This window comes from Gadus morhua, chromosome 5, assembly GCF_902167405.1.
Source record: "Gadus morhua chromosome 5, gadMor3.0, whole genome shotgun sequence".
NCBI classification, from domain to species: domain Eukaryota; kingdom Metazoa; phylum Chordata; class Actinopteri; order Gadiformes; family Gadidae; genus Gadus; species Gadus morhua.
This window is the reverse complement of record NC_044052.1, coordinates 16,788,654-16,808,566: the sequence shown is the minus strand read 5'-3', so window position 1 is coordinate 16,808,566 and position 19,913 is coordinate 16,788,654. Positions and strand designations below refer to the sequence as shown.

The 19,913-nt window shown below is 47.1% G+C and overlaps 1 protein-coding gene across 5 annotated transcripts in view; it reads right to left on the bottom strand.

Annotated features, from left to right (window-relative positions):
- Window positions 1-19,913, bottom strand: part of qkia (QKI, KH domain containing, RNA binding a) — a 65,988-nt gene that overhangs the window by 12,856 nt on the left and 33,219 nt on the right. For all 5 annotated transcript variants that reach the window (XM_030356617.1, XM_030356620.1, XM_030356621.1 and 2 more), the window contains exon 4: window positions 13,717-13,860. In XM_030356617.1, coding sequence (XP_030212477.1) covers window positions 13,717-13,860 — 144 coding nt within the window. The remainder of the gene's footprint in view (window positions 1-13,716; window positions 13,861-19,913) is intronic.

The following is a 19,913-nucleotide window of genomic DNA, read 5'->3' as shown; positions in this document are numbered from 1 at the left end:
GGGTGGGGGGGGGGGGGGGAGGAACTGGGCCTCTTTGACGGGGGAGAAGATGACTTCACGGAGGAGGGCGGTGGCTAGGGTTTGAGAGGAGGGGGCAGCAGCTGGGTTTTCTCTTCCCAGTTTCACCTCCCTTTCACCCCCCATACCGCCCGCCTCTGTTTCACTCCCAAACGCCGACATCTGGAGCAAAATGATTACACTCCCTCCCGCTGCCAAGAGGACTTATCAACAAGCACACATTCTCCAGGAACACAGAGAAGAAGAGAGGGAGTGGTAGTGGGAACGGATGGGTTCTTGTTGCGAGCTTCAAAACTAAATACGCAGCAGCCCGTGAAAATCTAATCGATTCAAGTCGTCCCAAGCTAACTTGTAAGAGGATTCTTCAGTAAGCACAAACATGCATGCAAAGTTGGACTGTGCAAACTGCCATGCGTATTTTTTAAATTACACAAATAGAGAAGAATTCAGAGGAGTACATTTTTTTTCCATTCCGCTGCTGAGGAAAATATTTCTTCTTGGGCTTTTGTTGAACCTATTTGCTAGAAGAATAGGGTATCAACTGTATATTTTTTACTCCTCTCCACTAAAGACTAATCCGTAACCCTGTAACCCTATTCTAATAGTACCCCCACATGCAATTATTAACCCTGGAAAAAAAGCATAATATGGGATCTTTAACTAATTTGGGCAGCTTTCCACTGCAATATGCAACTACAGCTACTAATCTAAACATAAATTCATGAATTTACATAGACGCACATGCTTTCTCTGAAAACACAGTTAATACAGACGACGCGTCAACACATGCGAAAATATAATTTTTTGCATTTTGCTATTGTCAATCGTCATTGATTAGACGGTGAGCTTTTTCTTACAGCTAGACCAAGGCTATGCGACGCTTGCGCAACCGGTCGCAGGGGTTGGTGGGGAAACAATGCAATCTCCTGCAACTCTTCCTTCACCGAATGTCTTAAACCACTCGCAAAGCCTCTTTATTTCTCTTTTTCCTCATGAATGCTGAGACACTGTCAGTCGGCTCCTCGCGCCATTAGCGATGCTAAACCTCCAGCACTCTACATCATTAGCATAGAAGTGAACCCGGGCCGCAGTCAGATTAATACAAAAACACACGCTACTCCGCCCCATTACCGCCAATCACGGCACTAGGTACGGTTTCAAAGCCACGCACACCTAAGTCCTGAGCTAATTCCTACTGTCAAATACTTCACTTTTTCTAAACAACTTGAGCTTACATGGAAGCGAAGGGGCGTTACAGCAAACGCTTCATGTCAGCTGTTTGGCCCGGATTGGCGCTTTGGGAGAGGCAAACGAGTGTACGTCCGGGCGTTGATAGATCCGCGTAACTTGTGGAGATGTGTTCTGTGAGGCTTTCATTGATAAAGGCATACAGGATATTAGAGCAGGTGGCAGCTGAATCGGTGAATCTCATTCAGACGGTTTTATTTAGCTGAAGAGGAAGAAGTGTGTGGCCTTCGTGTGCTCACACAGATGCATTTTTGCTTATTTGTTAGTTACTGCAAGACCCGTAAAGCTAAACTGTCCAATTTCTCCATTACCATCAAGAGCAGTTAGAGCCGGGAAAAAGAGGGCAGAATCTGCGCGGAAAGTATGAGGTATGATCTTGTTTATCCGCAGAAATTGAGCCAGTATTTTCATGAAATTTAGCCGTATTAAGAGAGGATTAAAGCTCTTAAATAACCGGCAAAGGAGTATATACAGAGAAAACAGAGTAAACATCTGTTGCTTACAGAGTAACAGATGATGATGCAGTCAAACACCAAGGTGGGAGACAAAACTCAAACATGTTATTTGACACAAGGGAACATGTTCGGAGCGGTCCAAAACATAATTCTTCTAATTCCCCCCCCCCCCAGTAATTCTTCTCCAATCTTTTTATTAAATGCTGCCTGTGCTCCGACTTAACTATTAAGACCACTATTAAGAAGCTGGAGACATCTGAGCCCCTGCATATTGGCTCTTAGTGTTCCGATATCCTAGCCTCCAACATATCTACTGTCATCCTCAGCTATGTTGTGCCAATGCTGATTGCGTCTTAGCTTCATGTTCCCTCAAAGACCCAATCTCTAGAAGCATCTTTGGACACACACACACACACACACACACACACACACACCTGAGAGCCAGGCATCAATCTCTCCAGCAAATACTACGTTTATCCCAGTCTAATGACTCGTCAGTGTGAATTGTAACATCAGTGAGTAATCTTATTTTATGTATTATTAATCACAGCGAAATGTAAAAAGGCTGCAATGGCTGCATCGTCAGCAAGGTTCTGTCTGCTGGGACCAGACCTACCCTCAGGGGGAGGAATGGGTATGCGACATACACTCACATGGCTGGGAATCGCTCCCCACGGTGCTTACCATGCGATGAACTACAGATCAGTACACACAACCACTGCACCGTGAAGAAATATCAGACCCGTGCCAAAAGCCTGGATGAAGACCAATGCGAATTCTAAAAGGGGGTCAATGCTAATTTAACGCCATATGCAGAATGAATAATTCTTTGAAGAAAATAACTGAAAAAATAAAATACTGTTGCTATCATTCTTGATCATTGCAACCATTGGCAATGTACGATTCTTTTCATTTTATTTGCATTTCGGTAGCCCAGCCAGAGAACGCTCGCCAATCCTCTTTCTCTGGGGGAAATAGATAACGATTTCAGTTGTACAAGAAACATGGGTGCCATCAAAACACATTCCAAGAGTGTAGCAGAACGAGTCAAGGCCAATCAGAGAAATATCACAACTTTAAAGAAGGGCGCGCGAGAGAGAAAGAGAAACGAAAGAACGAGAAAGAAAAACATTAACCAAAACGAACGTGGAGGCTGCAAGGGGAGCCAGTAATCTGGGGTTGGCCAGCTAGCCTGTGAGAGTGCAGGATGGTTCCGAAGCCAGTGGCGCGAGGTCTGGCAGAGCCGAACATCACTGACCGTGGGAGCCCAGAATTCTGACGGGCAGACCTCTGGGCTCTCCAGACGCCGAGCTCTACAGAACCCTATTTCCCTCCTAAATACTGGGACACACACAACACAATGGGGGGAGAGAGAGAGAGCGGGGCGAGATGAAAGCTGTGGGTCTTTATGTGTAAACAAGCTCCCCGGGCACCTTGCAGATGTCAGTGTTTGGCCGTAGTTAGGCCCGAGGGGGTCCCACAAACTAATGTGGGTGGACGACGGAAAATGTGTTTGTGCACATGCTGGCTGCAAGATAGAAGAGGTGCAATAGTTGAAATGGCAACTGACCCTGGGGAGATCCAACACACCACTGCACCTCCTTGTATTTCACCCCCCCCCCCCCCCCCCCCCCACACACACACAGCAAACTTTTGCATTTGCTTGACTCCACCACTATAAATGGATTAGGGGGGCCTTCAAAGAGAAGTAAAGCGATTGGCTTGGAGCCGCCGGGGGTCCCTCTCCTCTGCTGGAGGAGGAGCAGGGCCGATTAAAGCAGCCTAGCCATTCCAGCATTCCTCTGCGCTCCGCGGACTGGATCAGGGCCCGGGCACCACACTCCCGCGGGCTTTCACAGCCAGGTGGATTAGTGAGCAGGAAGTACTTCCTTTAATGGCACTAGGGGCGACAAGGTGGGCCGAGGTAGCTTGAGGGAGTGAGTGAGTGAGTAAGTGAGTGAGTGAGTGAGCGTCGATGCATACACGACATGGGGCCTATGTATATGAACCATAAGCTAGAGGGGTTTTACGGTTCCACCAACTTTAATATGGTGTGAAAAGGATTCAAGCACAGAGAAAAGGCCCCTTTCACTGGGGACCCAATTTGCCTTTAAGACCTAAATGAGGGAAGCAGGACAAGAAGCAGGACTAACTCCCCTCAGAGGAAAGACTAAAAAGAGAGCCATTAGCCACAGGACCATTTTTCACAGAGCGAGCGGGGGAGAAAGAGCGGGCCAGCGGAGAGAGAGAGAGAGAGAGAGAGAGAGAGAGAGAGAAAGGCAGAGCGCAGGCAAAATAGAGAAAAGAATGCGATTGTAATTTACAATGTGCTGAGAAAGTGGCACGGTAAAAAAGAACCCGGGATGTTGGATTTCAAAAGTTGCAGGAACCCTTTGCAGCGGGGATTCATCACAGTATATGAGACTTACTTAACCCCAGCTCTCTCTATCTAAAGGCTGCTTCTGTCAGCCAAAGATACTGTGTGTGTGCGCGCGCGTGCGTGCGTGCGTGCGTGCGTGCACGCGTGACGAGGGGCGGCCCCGGATGAAAGATGCCACCCAGCAAAGTTGTTATTGCAATCTGGATATTTTTCCTCCTTACACCACCCACACACGCCTCAGCCTTCCTGTCCTCCGGCCTGGCTGCCTTCTTGAGCAGAGTCCTGATGGTGTAGAGCAGCAGGGGGAGTGGAAACGAAGGCCAGCCTGCCGATGCCACCCTCTGCCTCTCCCAACCCCACGCAGAACAGACACGTGCGACGCAATGCCGTGAACACCCAAGCCGCCAAAAGCATGTGCGGTAAGGCAATGTGTTGATTTTAGTTGAACGATTCCCCTCGAATCCCCTAAATTAATAATGAATAATGAATGGCCAAATTCCTCCGCCCGTGCCTTGAACCACGGGGATAATTAATGGCATGACAAAAGCCGTTATTTTAATACAAAGCACAAATCCCTCATCTGATTACTGTGGTGTGAGCTGGATTCTACACGAGCACCACCAGGGTTGGGGGGGGGATTCAACTCCCACCGGACCCTCGAACAAAAACTGTCTTAAATTACTTACGAGTCTGAGTGCATATATTTCACTTTGGATAAAAGCGTACAAGTGGCTTATTATTATTATATTACTTTACCCATTAGCAGATGAGGGCAGCGGGGCCTTCCGCCTGGGTTCTGAGGTCCAATAGCCTCTCAAGGCACCAGCCCCATGTCACCGTGGACAGAAGCTTGAGTGCCCGTTTCACAGTGGAGGAGCTTGGAGCGCTTATGAGCTGACAGAAGCGGATAAGAGTGGGCTCTGTTACACAGACCATGTGCAGAAGGCGTCTCCCAACAGGACAGGCATTTGCATGGGGTCAGAACCACCTGTTCGCCCCTTGGGAAGGTGGAACAGTGCCGGATACCGAGACGAACGGACAGATGGAAACAGGAGAGGGGTAGGCGGTTGGTAGGGGATAGGGGCATACAGCCAAGAGCAGTTCCTGGGATGCAACAATTCATAACCTGACGCACAGTGGCAGATGCAGCGTACAGGGCTCATGCCGACTCATTATCCACAACAGACAAGAACAACCCTTGGAATAATTAAGATGCAGTGGTAAATAGTAAGTTATTAGGAACACATGACGATAAACAACCATCTGTCCTTCATAATCAGGACATAAAAGTACACCGACCATGTACAGCGACACATGGAAATTAAAAGCATGAACATAAAACGCTTGTCTTAACTGCTGTGGTCGCCGCAAACAACAGTATGGAGGCCTTCAGGCCATGGGAGGTTCAGAGAGAGAGAGAGAGACAGAGACAGAGACAGAGACAGAGAGAGAGAGAGAGAAATAGGGAAGAACAAGAAAAAGGAGGCAGAATCCTGACAAAGATTGAGCAAAAACAGAAGCAGAACGAGGGATCAACAAGAAAGTGAGAGAGTGTGTGTTTGTTTGGAGAGATAAGTGGCATTAAAACCAAGCAAGACAAATGAAAAACAACAAAGACGCCCGTCATTCTAAATGATGCATTTGTGTCGCAACAACCTTATCCTGCCCCCGCGGTGAATGTAATAAATGGCAGTCATGGGGTAATATATGTTCCCCTCTTCTGACTTATGATCCAGAGAGGAGAGAGAGCGAGAGAGAGAGAGGTACTGGCCTAATTAGGAAGGCGGCAGAAAAAGTATTAAAGGGGGATGCATAAAAATAAATGTCCCGAGCAGATTGTCGAAAGAACTTAAGAAAAGGTGGCTTAATAAGGCTCCGCGCTTTGTGTTTCTGAGGGCAAACAAATCTGTTGCAGAAATGTATACACTGTTCCTCCTTAAAAACGGCTTTTGGAATGGGAGACATGGGCAAACAATTAGCTACCAGAATCCCTTGCCCTTGTGCGCGCGCTTGTGTGTTAAATAATGTGCTCGAGAAAGTTCGGTAGCTTGCCCTCTTGGCTTCAACCAAGATCAAAAAGAGAGGTCCAATTATTATGGTTCTGGTTGCAGCCTCGGGTCCTCTAGGGCAGGGATACACAGGCCTTTTGTGTGGTTAAACTTTATGGGCAGAACGACCACATGCTTTAACCTTGATAAAAGAGGGGGGGGAGTTGGCTGATCAACCAGAAATGAAAGCTGCGTATGTCGGAGCGTCCGCGTTTATGTGCGTGCGTACGCGTCGGCCTGACACGACCGATCACAATCACTCCGGACATATCAACGAAACATCACGCATTGCGGCGCCTTGATGGCTGTTGGCAGAAACATCTAAAGGAATCTCGGCCTGCTTCCTGCTAAAACCTGTTGGCAGTCAATTCCAATTATGTGTCTCACTTCTTCTGCTGGATTAAATCGGCAGAGACTTCATACGCCCGTGTGGTGGAGGGGGGGGGCAATCCACACATTTCCTCTTCTGGGTCTGATAGGGTGACTGGGGTGACTGGGACCATCATAACCAGGTTGCATAAATTAAGGCAAATGTAAAGAATGGGAGAATCCAGGGAAGACGGGATACCGCTTTAAAAGTCCAGTTCCGTTTCCGGTCACTGCAAAAACCAACTAGTACAGTTGTATTTAATGAGGACCCGGAAGCAGCCAATGAAATACGTCCTGGACATATGCATGTACTGTATATACCCATCTACGTGGATGAGGGTATAGAAAAGCCCAGGAGTGTTGGCGGCCCTTGCAGAGGTCACAGAGTCAAGCAACCCAATTAAAAAGATGATTAACATTCGAGAGGGAGAGGGAGGGAACTGCATGCGACTGGGGTGGGCTTGCCAGTCACACCAACAGATAGAAGAGTAGAAGGCAATGTTGCCCAACATCTGGGGAGCAGCGGACAGGGATTCGGCGGTTACTGCAATCCAATCCAAATACTTCATTACCCTAGTGAGGGTTAAAAAGCATCCTCTGTTGAGGGAGGGGAGACACCCAGGTGTACATAACCACCCGACTGCTGTGGACGAGGTGGTGCCGGTTTAAGACTAGCTGGCGCCGTCGTTCGGCGGTTGAGTCGTTCTGGAATTTAGTCAAATCTGACAAATCGTTTTTTTATTCTTTTTACCAAACTCTTTTTTTATTCTATTCTATTCTTTTTCAGGCTTAATTCACATTCAGTATCTGCAAACGGTTCAGGTCACCGTTCACAAAACACATGAGCGTGTTCAACGAACGCCCCTCTTTCAGCGCGTTGATGCACCACACTGGTAATAGGCTCGTGCAGTGATGCCTGTGGAGTTTCAATACCTGCCTAAAGTGCTTCCGTGAAGCAAGCGCACAGTGGCAACAGTGAGCCCCAAAAGTATTCCAGGTAACCGTTCGACACACACCAGCCAATCAGGCTTAAATAAGAGTCCCTGCACCAGCACCCCCCCCTCATGTCTCCCCCAAGCACCCCTCAGCTGTACAGACCCTGCTGGGCGTCGCAAACGGCGGGATGACACGAGGAGAGGTAGATCAAGAGTAAATAAGAGGAGGAGAACGGTCGCGGCAGGGTAGGCCTAACAGAGTGTAAACGTCATTAATTGGCGAGGCACACATGGATAGATGCAAGCAGATGGTGTTTTGTACTCATTTGTCATGCACCGCTGTCAGGGATATATATATATAAATATATGAGTGTGTATGCGTACATGTGTGCTTGTGTGTGCGTGCGTGCGTGGCTAAGAGATGGGGAAAAAAGAGAAAGTGACAGAAAAGAGATGAGAAAGAATGTGGGGAAAGAGGACTATGCCACAAGACAAAAGGGAGAAATAAATGGATAAATAAATAGATAAATAAACAAAGGCAGGGAACACAGAAAGGATTGAGCGTGTTGATATTTTTTAACTGTGCCGTATCCCTTTGGTGCGCTTCTGTTCTGATGCCATCGCCAGAGCCCGGTGAGAAGCGGCGCGCGCAGGCGACACCCCACTGTGGCGTGGGCCTGCCGTCGAGTGCGGCCCATCTGTCTCGCCACGCTAGACGCCGTCTCCGTACGCCGCCGCGTACAGCAGTAACCAGAAGGAGCGGAAGAACCAGCACCACAGAGAAGACGAGGGCAGAGAGAAAGGGAGGAAAGAAGGATAAAATGAAAGAAAGGGAGAAAAAAAAAAGGCCAAAAAAGAAAGAAAGGAGAAAAAAAACAAAGGAAAAGCAAAACGAAGATAGAACGAGTGAAACGCGCAGGAACAACGAAAAGAGAGGTGCGGGTGAGGAGAGGAGAGGCAGAACGTGGAACCGTATGGAGAGTCGCGCAGAACCCCCAGGGCTGCTACACCACCATCAGCCGCCCAGATTAGAGCGTTAGAGAGAAAGAATGGCTTTCCCATGCAAAACGGCACAAAGAAACCGTCTCTTCATTTACATAATGTGTACAAGGGCTGCGAGAGGAAAAGTGAAATTAGACCCGGAATAGCAATACAAGTAGGAGGGGCGGGAGGGGCTGGGACGCCGGAGGAACGCCTGGCCTCCCTGCCGTGCGGCAAATGGAGATCGTCGTTGAGCTACTAGGTTGCTGCTGGTGTTGCCGTGAAGCTGTGCAGCATCACTCCCTTTGTTACAGGCAAGGACGGCTCCATTCCCAGGGACAGGAGCTCTGCAACGGATCCAACTGAGCTTTTTTGTGTATTTGTGAGTCTTTGTTAACCTAAAACTTAAGATGCCTTCTATGTCACCCCCCCATCTAAATATTTGGGCCGCACGATTTAACTTACTACAGTGACTTTATTGTGTTGCTTTGTTTTTCAGAGCAGAACGATTATAAACTTGCTGTGCAACGACTTCTTTTGGCGTCTCACAAAGAGCCCCATCGGTTAAGAAAAACAGATTCGGAAAAATACATAAATCATAAGGCAAAAACTTTCTTATGGCCGCATTGTTTCCCTCTGTCCAAGTCTACTTCGAGGAGCTCTATTGAATTCGATTTTTTAAACAAGCCGAAAGGAAGGTGGGGGGGAGATAGGGCACTAAGCTCCAGGACAACCAAAAAAGATTGCATGCAACTATTTTAAGGGCCATGCACCATCAAGGGAAAAGCTTGTGTATTAGCCCTACAAGTTTAATGAGTAACAGCAAAAACGTGACTCTTCAAATGTCATTCTGTTGACATTTCTTCCAAAGTTCAGATACCAAGTTCAGCTCCTTGTATAGATCAATGATATCTTAGAATTTGTATTGCCACTGGCCAGTGCCAGTACAGTTCAGCATAGCATAGCGGGCTAGTGGAATAGAATCTAGTCAATAGCAGTGGCCGGACACCTTTTACTCAGTAATGTGCTTTACTGGGGTCTCGTTTCCTAGGTAACCGGGTCCTAAACGGTTTAGCTGGTTGCTACAGAGTGCATTAAAATTGCTGAGGGATGCATGCAGAGAGAGACTGAGGTAGTTCCAAAGAGAAAAGAACATCAATTTATAGGGTTTTAGGGCAGGAAACAGCTGTTACGCAAACAAAAGGATGTCAACAATGTAGTCGGCGTCGCAATAGCTTTCACATAATCTCAACTGAAATCCCAAGTTTAATGGGCTCTGTAGCTGGCTTCACATCAGTGTTCGGGGGTCAACGCAAGACAGGGCCATATGTATCAGATAGCCATCACTCTTAAACTGCCTGCCAGTTAGCTTGTTTCCCCGGAAGAAGATAAAATAAAATCGTCTTCTGGCAACTCCGGACTAGAGAGGACAAATGAGGATTTATTATATCCATAACTATGCCTAACACACACCCCTGTCAATCATCGAGAGCCATAGACACTACGTACACACGCTTACACACAAATAGGTGCACGGACTGAACCGCAGCTGAACGTGCACAGGAAATAAGTGACCTTGGAGCTGGCTGTCACATCTGCCAAGCCGCCCCTGCAGAGAGTGAGAATCGGTAATAGATCTCAGTTGGCTGTCACGTTGAGTCCGCAACGCCCCGAGGTGACACCCACATATCACGCGGAAAAGACCACATCAAACCGCTTACCCCGAAACGGCGTGCTGCTTTTTTCCCTCTCATAAACTCAGTTCATATTATTTTTTTAGCGCTCGTCGTTACAATGGAAATGTATCGGTAGTGCCATGCCTGGCATACTCCATAGAGGGTTATGGTTTGTGTGTCGGCGTGCACGATTCAATTAGCCCACGTCGTCAGCTAGCTACGTCTCCCTCGGCAAACATAATCGTGGTCCATTAACGGCTATGTGTTGATGGTGCCGCAGCAGTAATGGCATGGCAACAAACACAATGTCCTCCAGTAAAGAGCCACTCTGGTGCTGGGTTTGTGGATCCCGGGTGGCCCCGCATGCAATCGGCTTCGCAAGACGTTCAATTTCTACATCCGAATTGTAAATATTCCGTATTTATAAAAATTTGAAATTATTGTAGGGGCAAATTTAGATAATTTGAGCCATTATCCAATTAGAGATGTCATTAGGGGGTCTATTGAAATGTGAAAGGGCATCTTTCTTTAACCTGTGAGGCGTAATCCGGGCATGGACACAGGATAAAGAATATCTTTAATGATTTTGAGTACATTGGCAGCATGGGAGAATCTTCTGTTAGCCCAATCATTATGATTCTAGTGAGAGGAAGGAGAATGAAAAGGGACCAATCAGAGCACAGTTGGGGTTCAGGGGAATAGCTCTCTGAGGCGCAGACCAGGGATTACCCAGAATACAATGGGGCTGAACTACAGGCGCTGATTGAGGGAATTATTAATTAAGAAGACGAAGACTGCAGAGGTGGAGTGAAGCAGTGCTTTGGAAGAATATGGATGTTTCTGATATTGCTGTCCTCTCCTGTCTTGTAAGAGTGCGTGCGTGTGTGTGTTCGTGCGTGCGTGTGTGCGCAGATCAGTAAGGGTAAATCCAGACTTGAAAGAGCAGCTCAATCAAGCTCTTCCATTATCTGCTTTCTCTATGCTTGCTTTGCTCCCAGTTCAGTTAGAGTTGAGGAGTTAACAGGACAGGGAAGAGTGAAGGCACTATGGAGGGCACAAAGGGGTTTCAACCCCCTGATCAACCTCAGGCTCAGGGAAGGAGGAAATGTTGGTGATGTCTGCAAGCAGGAAGGGAGAGTTCTCCATTTACAAGCCGCATTCAGCCGACATTGGCTAATAGTGATCCGGAAATGTGCAAAAAGGACTGTGCCCCTATTTACAGCTACATTATTTACAAAGACCAAATAGCCACGAAATGTTTACGCTGGTTATTTTCCCTTTTTGGTTTCTCGACTAGGCCTGCTCTGATGACGAGTCAAGTGTGTTATTTCACAGAGAACAAAAAAAGCATGACCCCATTTAGTTTCTTGTGCGATTAAATAAAGCCGATTTCACAGGAGCAAACCTGGAGTAGATGGCTTTCATTAGAACAGACTGCCTGCCCGGCCAAAGAAGCTGTCCGGTCTACAGTTTAATCCAATTTATTTTAGCATGATAAAGGCCATTACCACCGTCCAGTCATGCTAGCCCCCGACATAAGAGTACCCGACACACACTCACTACCACACTATTAGATCTAACACAGTCGAAAGAACTCCGGTGCCACAGAAGAGCATTGGGTAAATACACAACCAATAGAAGACCAATGAAAAGCAATGTTCTATAGAATGTTTGGCAGAGAATTTAGTAATATCTTCTATATATTATACAAACTAAGTGATTATTGGCTTAACTCAGTTATGACCTGGGGTCCCAACTTAAAACGACCCAAATGGTCTCTGGGTGGTTGTGTACATGGATTGAAACAAACATGGATTGGTTAAATGTTATTCACGTATGCTGGAAACTTTTGTAATAATGATGTTGAGACAATTATTATTACTCTGGAACTTTTCTATGGGCAAGGGAGGAATTCATCCATTGCATATTTTATATCCACCAAAAAAGTATTTATAAATATTTTATTAGGTTTACAAATGTGGCTGCAATGGGTCATTAATTGTATCCATCATTAGCCATTAATTTTATAATTCATGGATACATTTATGATCTCATTTTCTCAAAGATGGTGATTTGTAAAGGAGGCAGTGGGCGTTTTACAGAAAACAAAGCTGGATGATGACAGCATTACTCCAAGAAAGAAATCGGACTCTTTCAGAATCTAAATCGGCGGGTTTATGTTGCTGTTTGACCCAACTGTCAAGAAGGTCACCGCGCTAAATCGTCTGCAACACGTGATCGAATTCACCGCACTTGACAGGGAGAGGGAAATATCAGGGGCATTACTGAAGGAGAGAAAAAAGGCAGGCTATTTTTGTGGCACTCATATGAGGTGAGTGTAGCTGTTGAGAGACGCCATTGACATAAAAGGACGCCAAGGGCCTATGTGTGTGCCTGTGCATGTCCGGTCTTAGTGATTCATTCTACATCACACTTGAATAAAATGCTTGCTTACATAGCTGGATATAGCTTTCTCTGTGTGTGCGCGTGTCGAAGATCACAAGCAAAAGAAAAAAAAAATCAGACAACCCTTACAAACCACAGAAAACCAATCCATATCCCCATCACAATGTTACAGATGGCCATTTCAACTACTCTTAGGGCTGGGCACCAACAAAGCTAAATAAAGAGGTCAGATCTCCCTCAGGCAATTATCAGACATGAAGACTTAATGGGACCTTTTAAAACACACACATCACGGTCATCTAAAGGCTAAGGCAACCTCCATTCTGTGTGTGACCATGAAACATTAGATTCATAGTTAAAGGGTTGTGGCACTTTGAACCTCTTCATCCTGAAGCAGCCCTTATCCGAGTAAAACCCCTCCCACTAGAAAGACATTGTTCTAAACTTTTAGTCTATCATAACTGTTAGCTAAACAAAAGAAAATTCCAACCACAAACAAAATAGAAGCATGTAACAATGTGCACATGCACAGCAACAGCAATATTTCTTTCCAGGTGATTTGATCGAAACAAACTATACAAAATCATGCGAGAGCTGAGACTCCACTGATTCAACAGTCCAAAACCATATCACTGACTAAAACTCGCTATATACACTATATATACTTTAGTTACGTTTATTTTCAAAAAAAAATAATCCTAGCCCAGTGATGAAGAGATGAACCCAGCTCAGTATCAGGCAGGGATATTTCCTGTGGTGCAGCGTGTCCTCTGCTATGCTACCCTATGGTAGTGCCGGAACCTACAGCTGCTCTGCACGGGCAACCGGGGAAAATCACGGCATGCCGCGCATGGGGATTCGGAAGAGGGCATAGCGGTGGTAGCGGTCAGCAGGTGCAGGGTAACTGTTTTTCCACGAGCTGGGCATACGACCCAACGCGGTATTCATGGGGGGGGGCATAAACAGGATACGACCGGTATGTCGGCCCATGGCGAGCCATCTGAGGCACTCCAGCAAGGCGGTACCTCCAATGAACTTATAGAAAGGCATGCGAGGCCTTCCCCTGGACATACTGACTGTCTTAAAGACATGATTCATGACGCAAGGACGCAAGCCATGCCTTGGTCAGTATGCACGGTTGCGTAAGCGTGTTTGAGTGTGTTTACGAGTGTGTGTATATAAATAAACAGGTGCACTTACAGCAGGCACCAGGAGCTTCTTGACCTCCTCCATGGCTCTCTTCATCTTGATCTCTGCTCTGGCCTGTGTGTCCTCTACCGTGATCAGCACGTGGAGGTCTTCGTTGAGGTGCTCCCAGTTTGGTTTCCCGCGGTTCTGTTCCTCCTGGACGGAGAGAGCGTTGGCGAGAGGGAGAGAGAGAGAGGGAGACAAAAGAAGGGACACGGTGAATGACAGACAGTGGGGTGTTCAAGGTGCCTCGTGGCAGAGCTGCATATCAGAGGGTAGACACACACAACTCACGTTATTGAGAGGCCAAAGGGCGGTCCTTTAGGGGGCAGTTTATATGATACTTTGAAACGGACGCAGTGCTTTAATAGACCCCCTTCTTCCCAAGCAATTAACACCACAAAGCATTTATGAATGAACTGATGGATGGGTGTGTGTAAGAAGGATGTATGACCTTTAAGCCACTTCAAACGTCACTCGATGTATGGCTTATGGAGCCTGTTAGGTTGATAGTTGGTGGATGTGTGCATGTTTCATCCCCGTACCCAGGGAACAAGTTCCAAGTCCAAGGGGGAGGAAGTAGAAAATGGACTGTATTCAAAGCCTACTATCAGTGTCCCATCGCCTTCCAATGGAGCCAAATACTGCAAGCACTTCAATCATTTGATTTGAAATTCTGGTCAGTGGAAAATGGTACGTGGAATGATCATCATTTCCATTCCGCTCTGTCCAAAGATGCCTCGGTAAGTAGATCCCAATAAAATATGCCTCTTTTGTGCGGAGAAGGTAAAGGAGGATATAAACTGTGGCAATCGCAACGATGGCTGGTTTGATCCTTCTCCATTTAGTCCTCATCCGGTTTTTCCAGACGGCGAAGTGTGTCGAGGATACTCCGAGCACTGTGAAAGCTTTTGAGGTTGTATCGCATGTCACTGGGTGACCACAGAAGCCACTGGTCTGAAACCTAACCATTTTCCCCAGAGCCGAGACACTGAGGAGTGTGCCAGTGTGCATGCCAGTGTGCGTATGTGTGCGTTAGTGTGTGTGTATGCATATGCGTGCGTGCGTGTGGAATCATTTTTATAAATAATAGCTTAACCTCTGGCTCAGCTTTGCTCGCATGTGTCACGGATAAAAAGAGAAAGAAGAGGATATTTATCAAGACTGACTCCATGTCTAAAGTGATATAATACAAGGCCATCCAAACGATATTTGGGCTACATCATCCTTTTATAGATTATGGTCCAGCGGCGCTTTGTTTGCCCTCAACATGATCCGCCCAGAGCCTGGCGATCACTGCTACCTTGCGGCGTGAGCTCGGACAAGGAGGTGTCCAATTACTGACAACACATAGCTGCCTCTGCAGGAGGGCACTACCTGACACATTTTCAATATTCTGAACAAGCAGAAGGGTATTGGTTACAGACAACACACACACACACACACACACACACACACACACACACACACACACACACACACACACACACACACACACACACACACACACACACACACACACACACACACACCTTAGCGCCAACCGCCAGCGCTCTACTCTGCAGCGGGCAGTTGCCATGGCGCTGCTCTTTGCAACACACTTCTTTGTTGAAGCACACACGCGCCCGCGAAGAGTTCAAAATCCCGCTCTCGTTTTTTCCCTTTTCCCTGCAAGATTCAGGAGCCAGGCCATTATGTTACCATGGCGGTTTGCTGGTGGCATATTAGGGGATGTATAGTAGGGACTGGTATGTGCCTCGGTACATACAGCAGATGATGCACTGACAAACGGTAACGACAAGCGTGGATGCAGGCACATGGCCTCGTGTGAGATGTGACACACTGCCAGTGTTGGCTGATTATGATTCCACGTCGACGCAACGCAAGGGGGTTTACGGACCCATTACAACCTTGGGCCTAAAAAATGTTTGGTTCCTGTTGGTTGTCAGTTGAGGTCATGGGTAGGTAGGGAATTTATTTTATTTTTTTATTCAATTTTTTCCAGCGGCAGCGAATGATAGGTAGGACTTTTTTAAAAAAAAAAAAAAATTTAAAGCTCCTAAAATAATTTGGCTCGCACATAAATTGACAGGGTCGGTACCAAACAAAACAATTTTTTAGGCCTTGTGGACCCTCCTGACATGCGTCTCCCATACATGTTACCCTGGCGTCAAAGGGACGCAGCGGGAAGGGCTGTGATTGGTCCGCTCACTAAAACCCACCAGAGAGAGCACCAGAGAGAGGCACCCACCTCGCCAGTAGGACTGCTTGTGAACACGGTCGCCGACAAAACCCGTCCCACGGAGGTGGGACGAAGCAGGAGGGAAACGCAGACGGGGAGACACGGAGACCGAGAGATGGAAGGGAGGAATGCCAGGCAGGCCTTAGAAAAGCCGTCCCAACGCCGCATTAGATCACTGGAGCTCCGGGATAACACCAGCGATGTGTGTGTTATGGCCAAATATGCAGCATGTAAATAGCAGCAATAAATCGAGCAGACAGAGCGACTCGCTGTGCTGGGTTTAGCTGGTTGACCTACAGGCTGCCGCCCCCCCCTGCTTCTACACACTCGTTGCAACAGTGCCAACCCCCCCCCCCCCCCCCCCAACCAACCAACAAACACAGGAATAGGAAACGGTCACACATGTAATTGAGAGGCGTAGACCCACCCTTCACAGAGACACCGGATCCCTTTGAAATGCTCTGTGGGGTGCCCAGGTACAAAAATATACCGTAAACTGTGTGTGTGTGTGTGTGTGTGTGTGTGTGTGTGTGTGTGTGTGTGTGTGTGTGTGTGTGTGTGTGTGTGTGTGTGTGTGTGTGTGTGTGTGTGTGTGTGTGTGTGTGTGTGTGTGTGTGTGTGTGTGTGTGTGTGTGTGTGTGTGTGTGTGTGTCAGACTACAGAGAGAGATTGCTTCAAACAAAGCCTATGGCTGAAGCCAGAGGGCAGAAGAGGACAACAACAGATTGGTTACAGCCTCACCTCAGATGGCCGGGCCAATCGCGGGTAAAACAAGGTGGTGATTATTATGGTTTAAGATATTCTCTTAAATACCATGTCCAAGGGAATCCTACAAATACCAGCACTATTATTGACCATCACGTCGGCCCCCTTCTACAATACCTCTAGCTCATCCACAAGGCGTACAGAGCACACCGTCTCTTCGCCTGAACGCATTAGCAAACAGACTGCCCCCGAGACGGTGAGACAAACTCTCTGTACATCGCTTTGGCTTTTCTCATCAACCTAATAGGCCCCTGTAAACACTTAATAAAAGCACAAACAAGCTGTGGATCGCACTCGAGGCCAGGCAATCAGCAACCCCTACAGCGGACGTGGGGAGGGAGCAAAAAAAAAAAAACTAACAAGTCAGCTGAAACTCAGACGGACAACAAAACAAACCGGCTGGCCGGGGCACCAACAAGCCAATCTACTCTGGCCTTATCGATTGCTCGTGTTATACGTATTATTCCTTGAGCGGCCCAGAGCCAGTGCTCTGCTCGGTGTCCTGCAAGCTGGCAGATATCGTCAGTGGGGGCCCTGCGCGCGGCCATCCGCCCTGCTGATATTACAACTCTAGTAATTAAGCGGGTGGCGGGGGTGAAGAGAACAATCGCTAGAATTACATATCAAATGAAATAGCTTTGTCGCTTATTGCAGCAACTGCCAGAGTGCAACTCTGCCGACGGCACGAAGCGCCGCGTGCACAAAGCCAACTCAGATATCGCATTATGCCGCAGCCGAAAAATCAAATCAGGGAACGGTTCTGACAGGAGCGACGGAAACTTCTTTATTCGCCGGGCGGGCGGTCGATAACGCGTACCTGCATAGTTTAATTGCCCAGATTCCCGCTGTTGTTTTGTATTTAGCCCATTAGTCGATCTGCATTAGGTTCTAAAGTCACATTTGATGAAACTTAAATAGGCCCCAAGGGGATTCCTTTCTCTTCAAAGTATTAGAACAATGGAGATCTCTAGGACTGCGGATGCAGAATGCTCCCTACGGGGTGCGTCTGAAGATCAGGGAACCAGTGACGAGGTTAGCCAACAGTTCAGAAGATGGGGGGGGGGGGGGGGGGGGGGGGGGGAATCAAGCAGAGAGCTGTGCACCTTGTGTTTGCTCTTTAGAGAACCACGGGTGCATGTGTTGGCTTGCACCCACACCCACACCCACCCCCACCCCCACACACACACACACACACACACGTAGGAAGTGTAGACTGGGAACAGGTTATTATTCTGTTAATGTCTCCAACATCTCGTCCTATTATTGCTAAACATCAAGGCATGTGTGAGCAAACACAGGCAGCCACAACAGACAAGTGACTAAACTAACCCTCACCCCAAGAACGTTCCAAATCAAACTCTCTGAATAAACTACTAGTGATACACCAAGCGAGACTCCTGAACACAGAGAAAAAGGCAAACACTGAATATATTTAGTTCATTAAAACATTTGCCCTTTCACCTGCCTCTTTGCTAACAATCTCCCAGATTTATTGCTTTCCTTTTCCACCCGTCTCTTGCGTTAACACTTCTCTCTGCCTTGTTCATCTCTCCCTCTCTCACCCCGGCCGGTTCCCCGTCAGCCATCACAGTGCAGGAGAAGAGAGCAGAGGGCTGAATTATTGAGGGCATAAAAACGCTGCCGTTAATGGATCCCGAACCAACACACCGGAAAGCCTATACTGCTGCTGGGGAGGGGAGAAAAGAGGAAAGAGGGGAGGAGAGGAGGGTGGGGAGAGTGAAGAAGGGAGAACAGAGTGAGAGGAGAATAGATAGGGGAGCCGGGGGGGGGGGGGGGGGGGGGAGTGGGAAAGGAAGGAAACCCCCATCCCACAATGGGCATATGCCCATGATATGCATTATTGGCATACCACGAACGTGCTTGAATTAATAACGTGTATCCACTTGAAAGACCCAAATAAATAGGCCTATCCAAGACAAAAAGGAGAGAGAAAAACAAAAGAAAACATTTTGAATAGAGCCAAGGAATATGCTTCGAATAAAGAGATCATTTGAAAAAGCTAAAAACCCATGTGGTGGGTCATATTCAGGGGAACAAATGCAAACAGTTGTGCACGTAAACAAATCTCCCAGCCCATCTTTGGTGTTTAATTGAACAACATTTACCACCAGGAACTTAATGGCAGTGATAGTTTGCACTATCAATTTTTTAATTCACAATTCTGCAAAGGATGGACAGGGACATTGTGCCGCTGATCAGAAACCCTGCGTCAATGTTTCACACCGGGAGGGCCCTTCATACTGCTTCTATATGCCACACAAGGGCGTGGGTCATTAAGTGCCACGCTTCGACCAGATTATAAAGGTAATCATACGTCAGCGTAATGAACTGAAGGTGTGCAGGCTTTCAAACGGCAAGTGAGAAAGAAAGTTACTTCGCGTTACGCTTTCTTTTTAATGTCTTGCAACTCATAATCAAATTTAGAAAGACACAGAAAAAAAAAAGATGGTTGCCGGCAAAACAAACATGGGCTGATCACTGCTGATGTGTTAGTTGGTAATGAACCAGCACCAGGGGAGGCGATGGGAGGAATCTGAAATCAAGCGGAGAGTAGCGGCACCATAATGGTCTTGGTGAAAGCCAACGGGAGATACTGGGATTGATTCTCAGCGGGTAAGCAGGAAGCATGCTGTAGGATGTGTCAGCGAGCACGTGAGAACTTCAACCCTACTGGGATCCAGAGGAATTAATTCGTTTTTTCCAGCTAAATACAACAAATGCCAAGTTGAGATCGGGCTATGTGTGATAATATAATATGTGCAATATAACTATATATATATATATAAATATAACTTCCTCCCGAGAATAACCACATGCCTCATGACTACTTTTTAATAATAATATCAACTAAATACAAATGAAAGGCACTTTCTTTTACCTCCTTCAAAAATATACTGAGTTCAACCCTCACTCGGACATGGACATCGGAATAACCCGCTGTTCAGACGGCACCCCACACAACAACATACTCTGTAGCAGCCCAACTCCGTCTTGGTCGGGATCAAAATCAACGGCTCTCCAGTACGAGTACAGTATGAGACAAACACAAATGGCTACTTGGCGTGATCGTACTGTATTTAAATGGTCCATTTCATGCTGCTTCCTCTTACATACTGTTTTACCTAGTCCAGAGGAGTATACGACCCCATCATACAAAGGCATGCCAGTTGAAATTGATCGA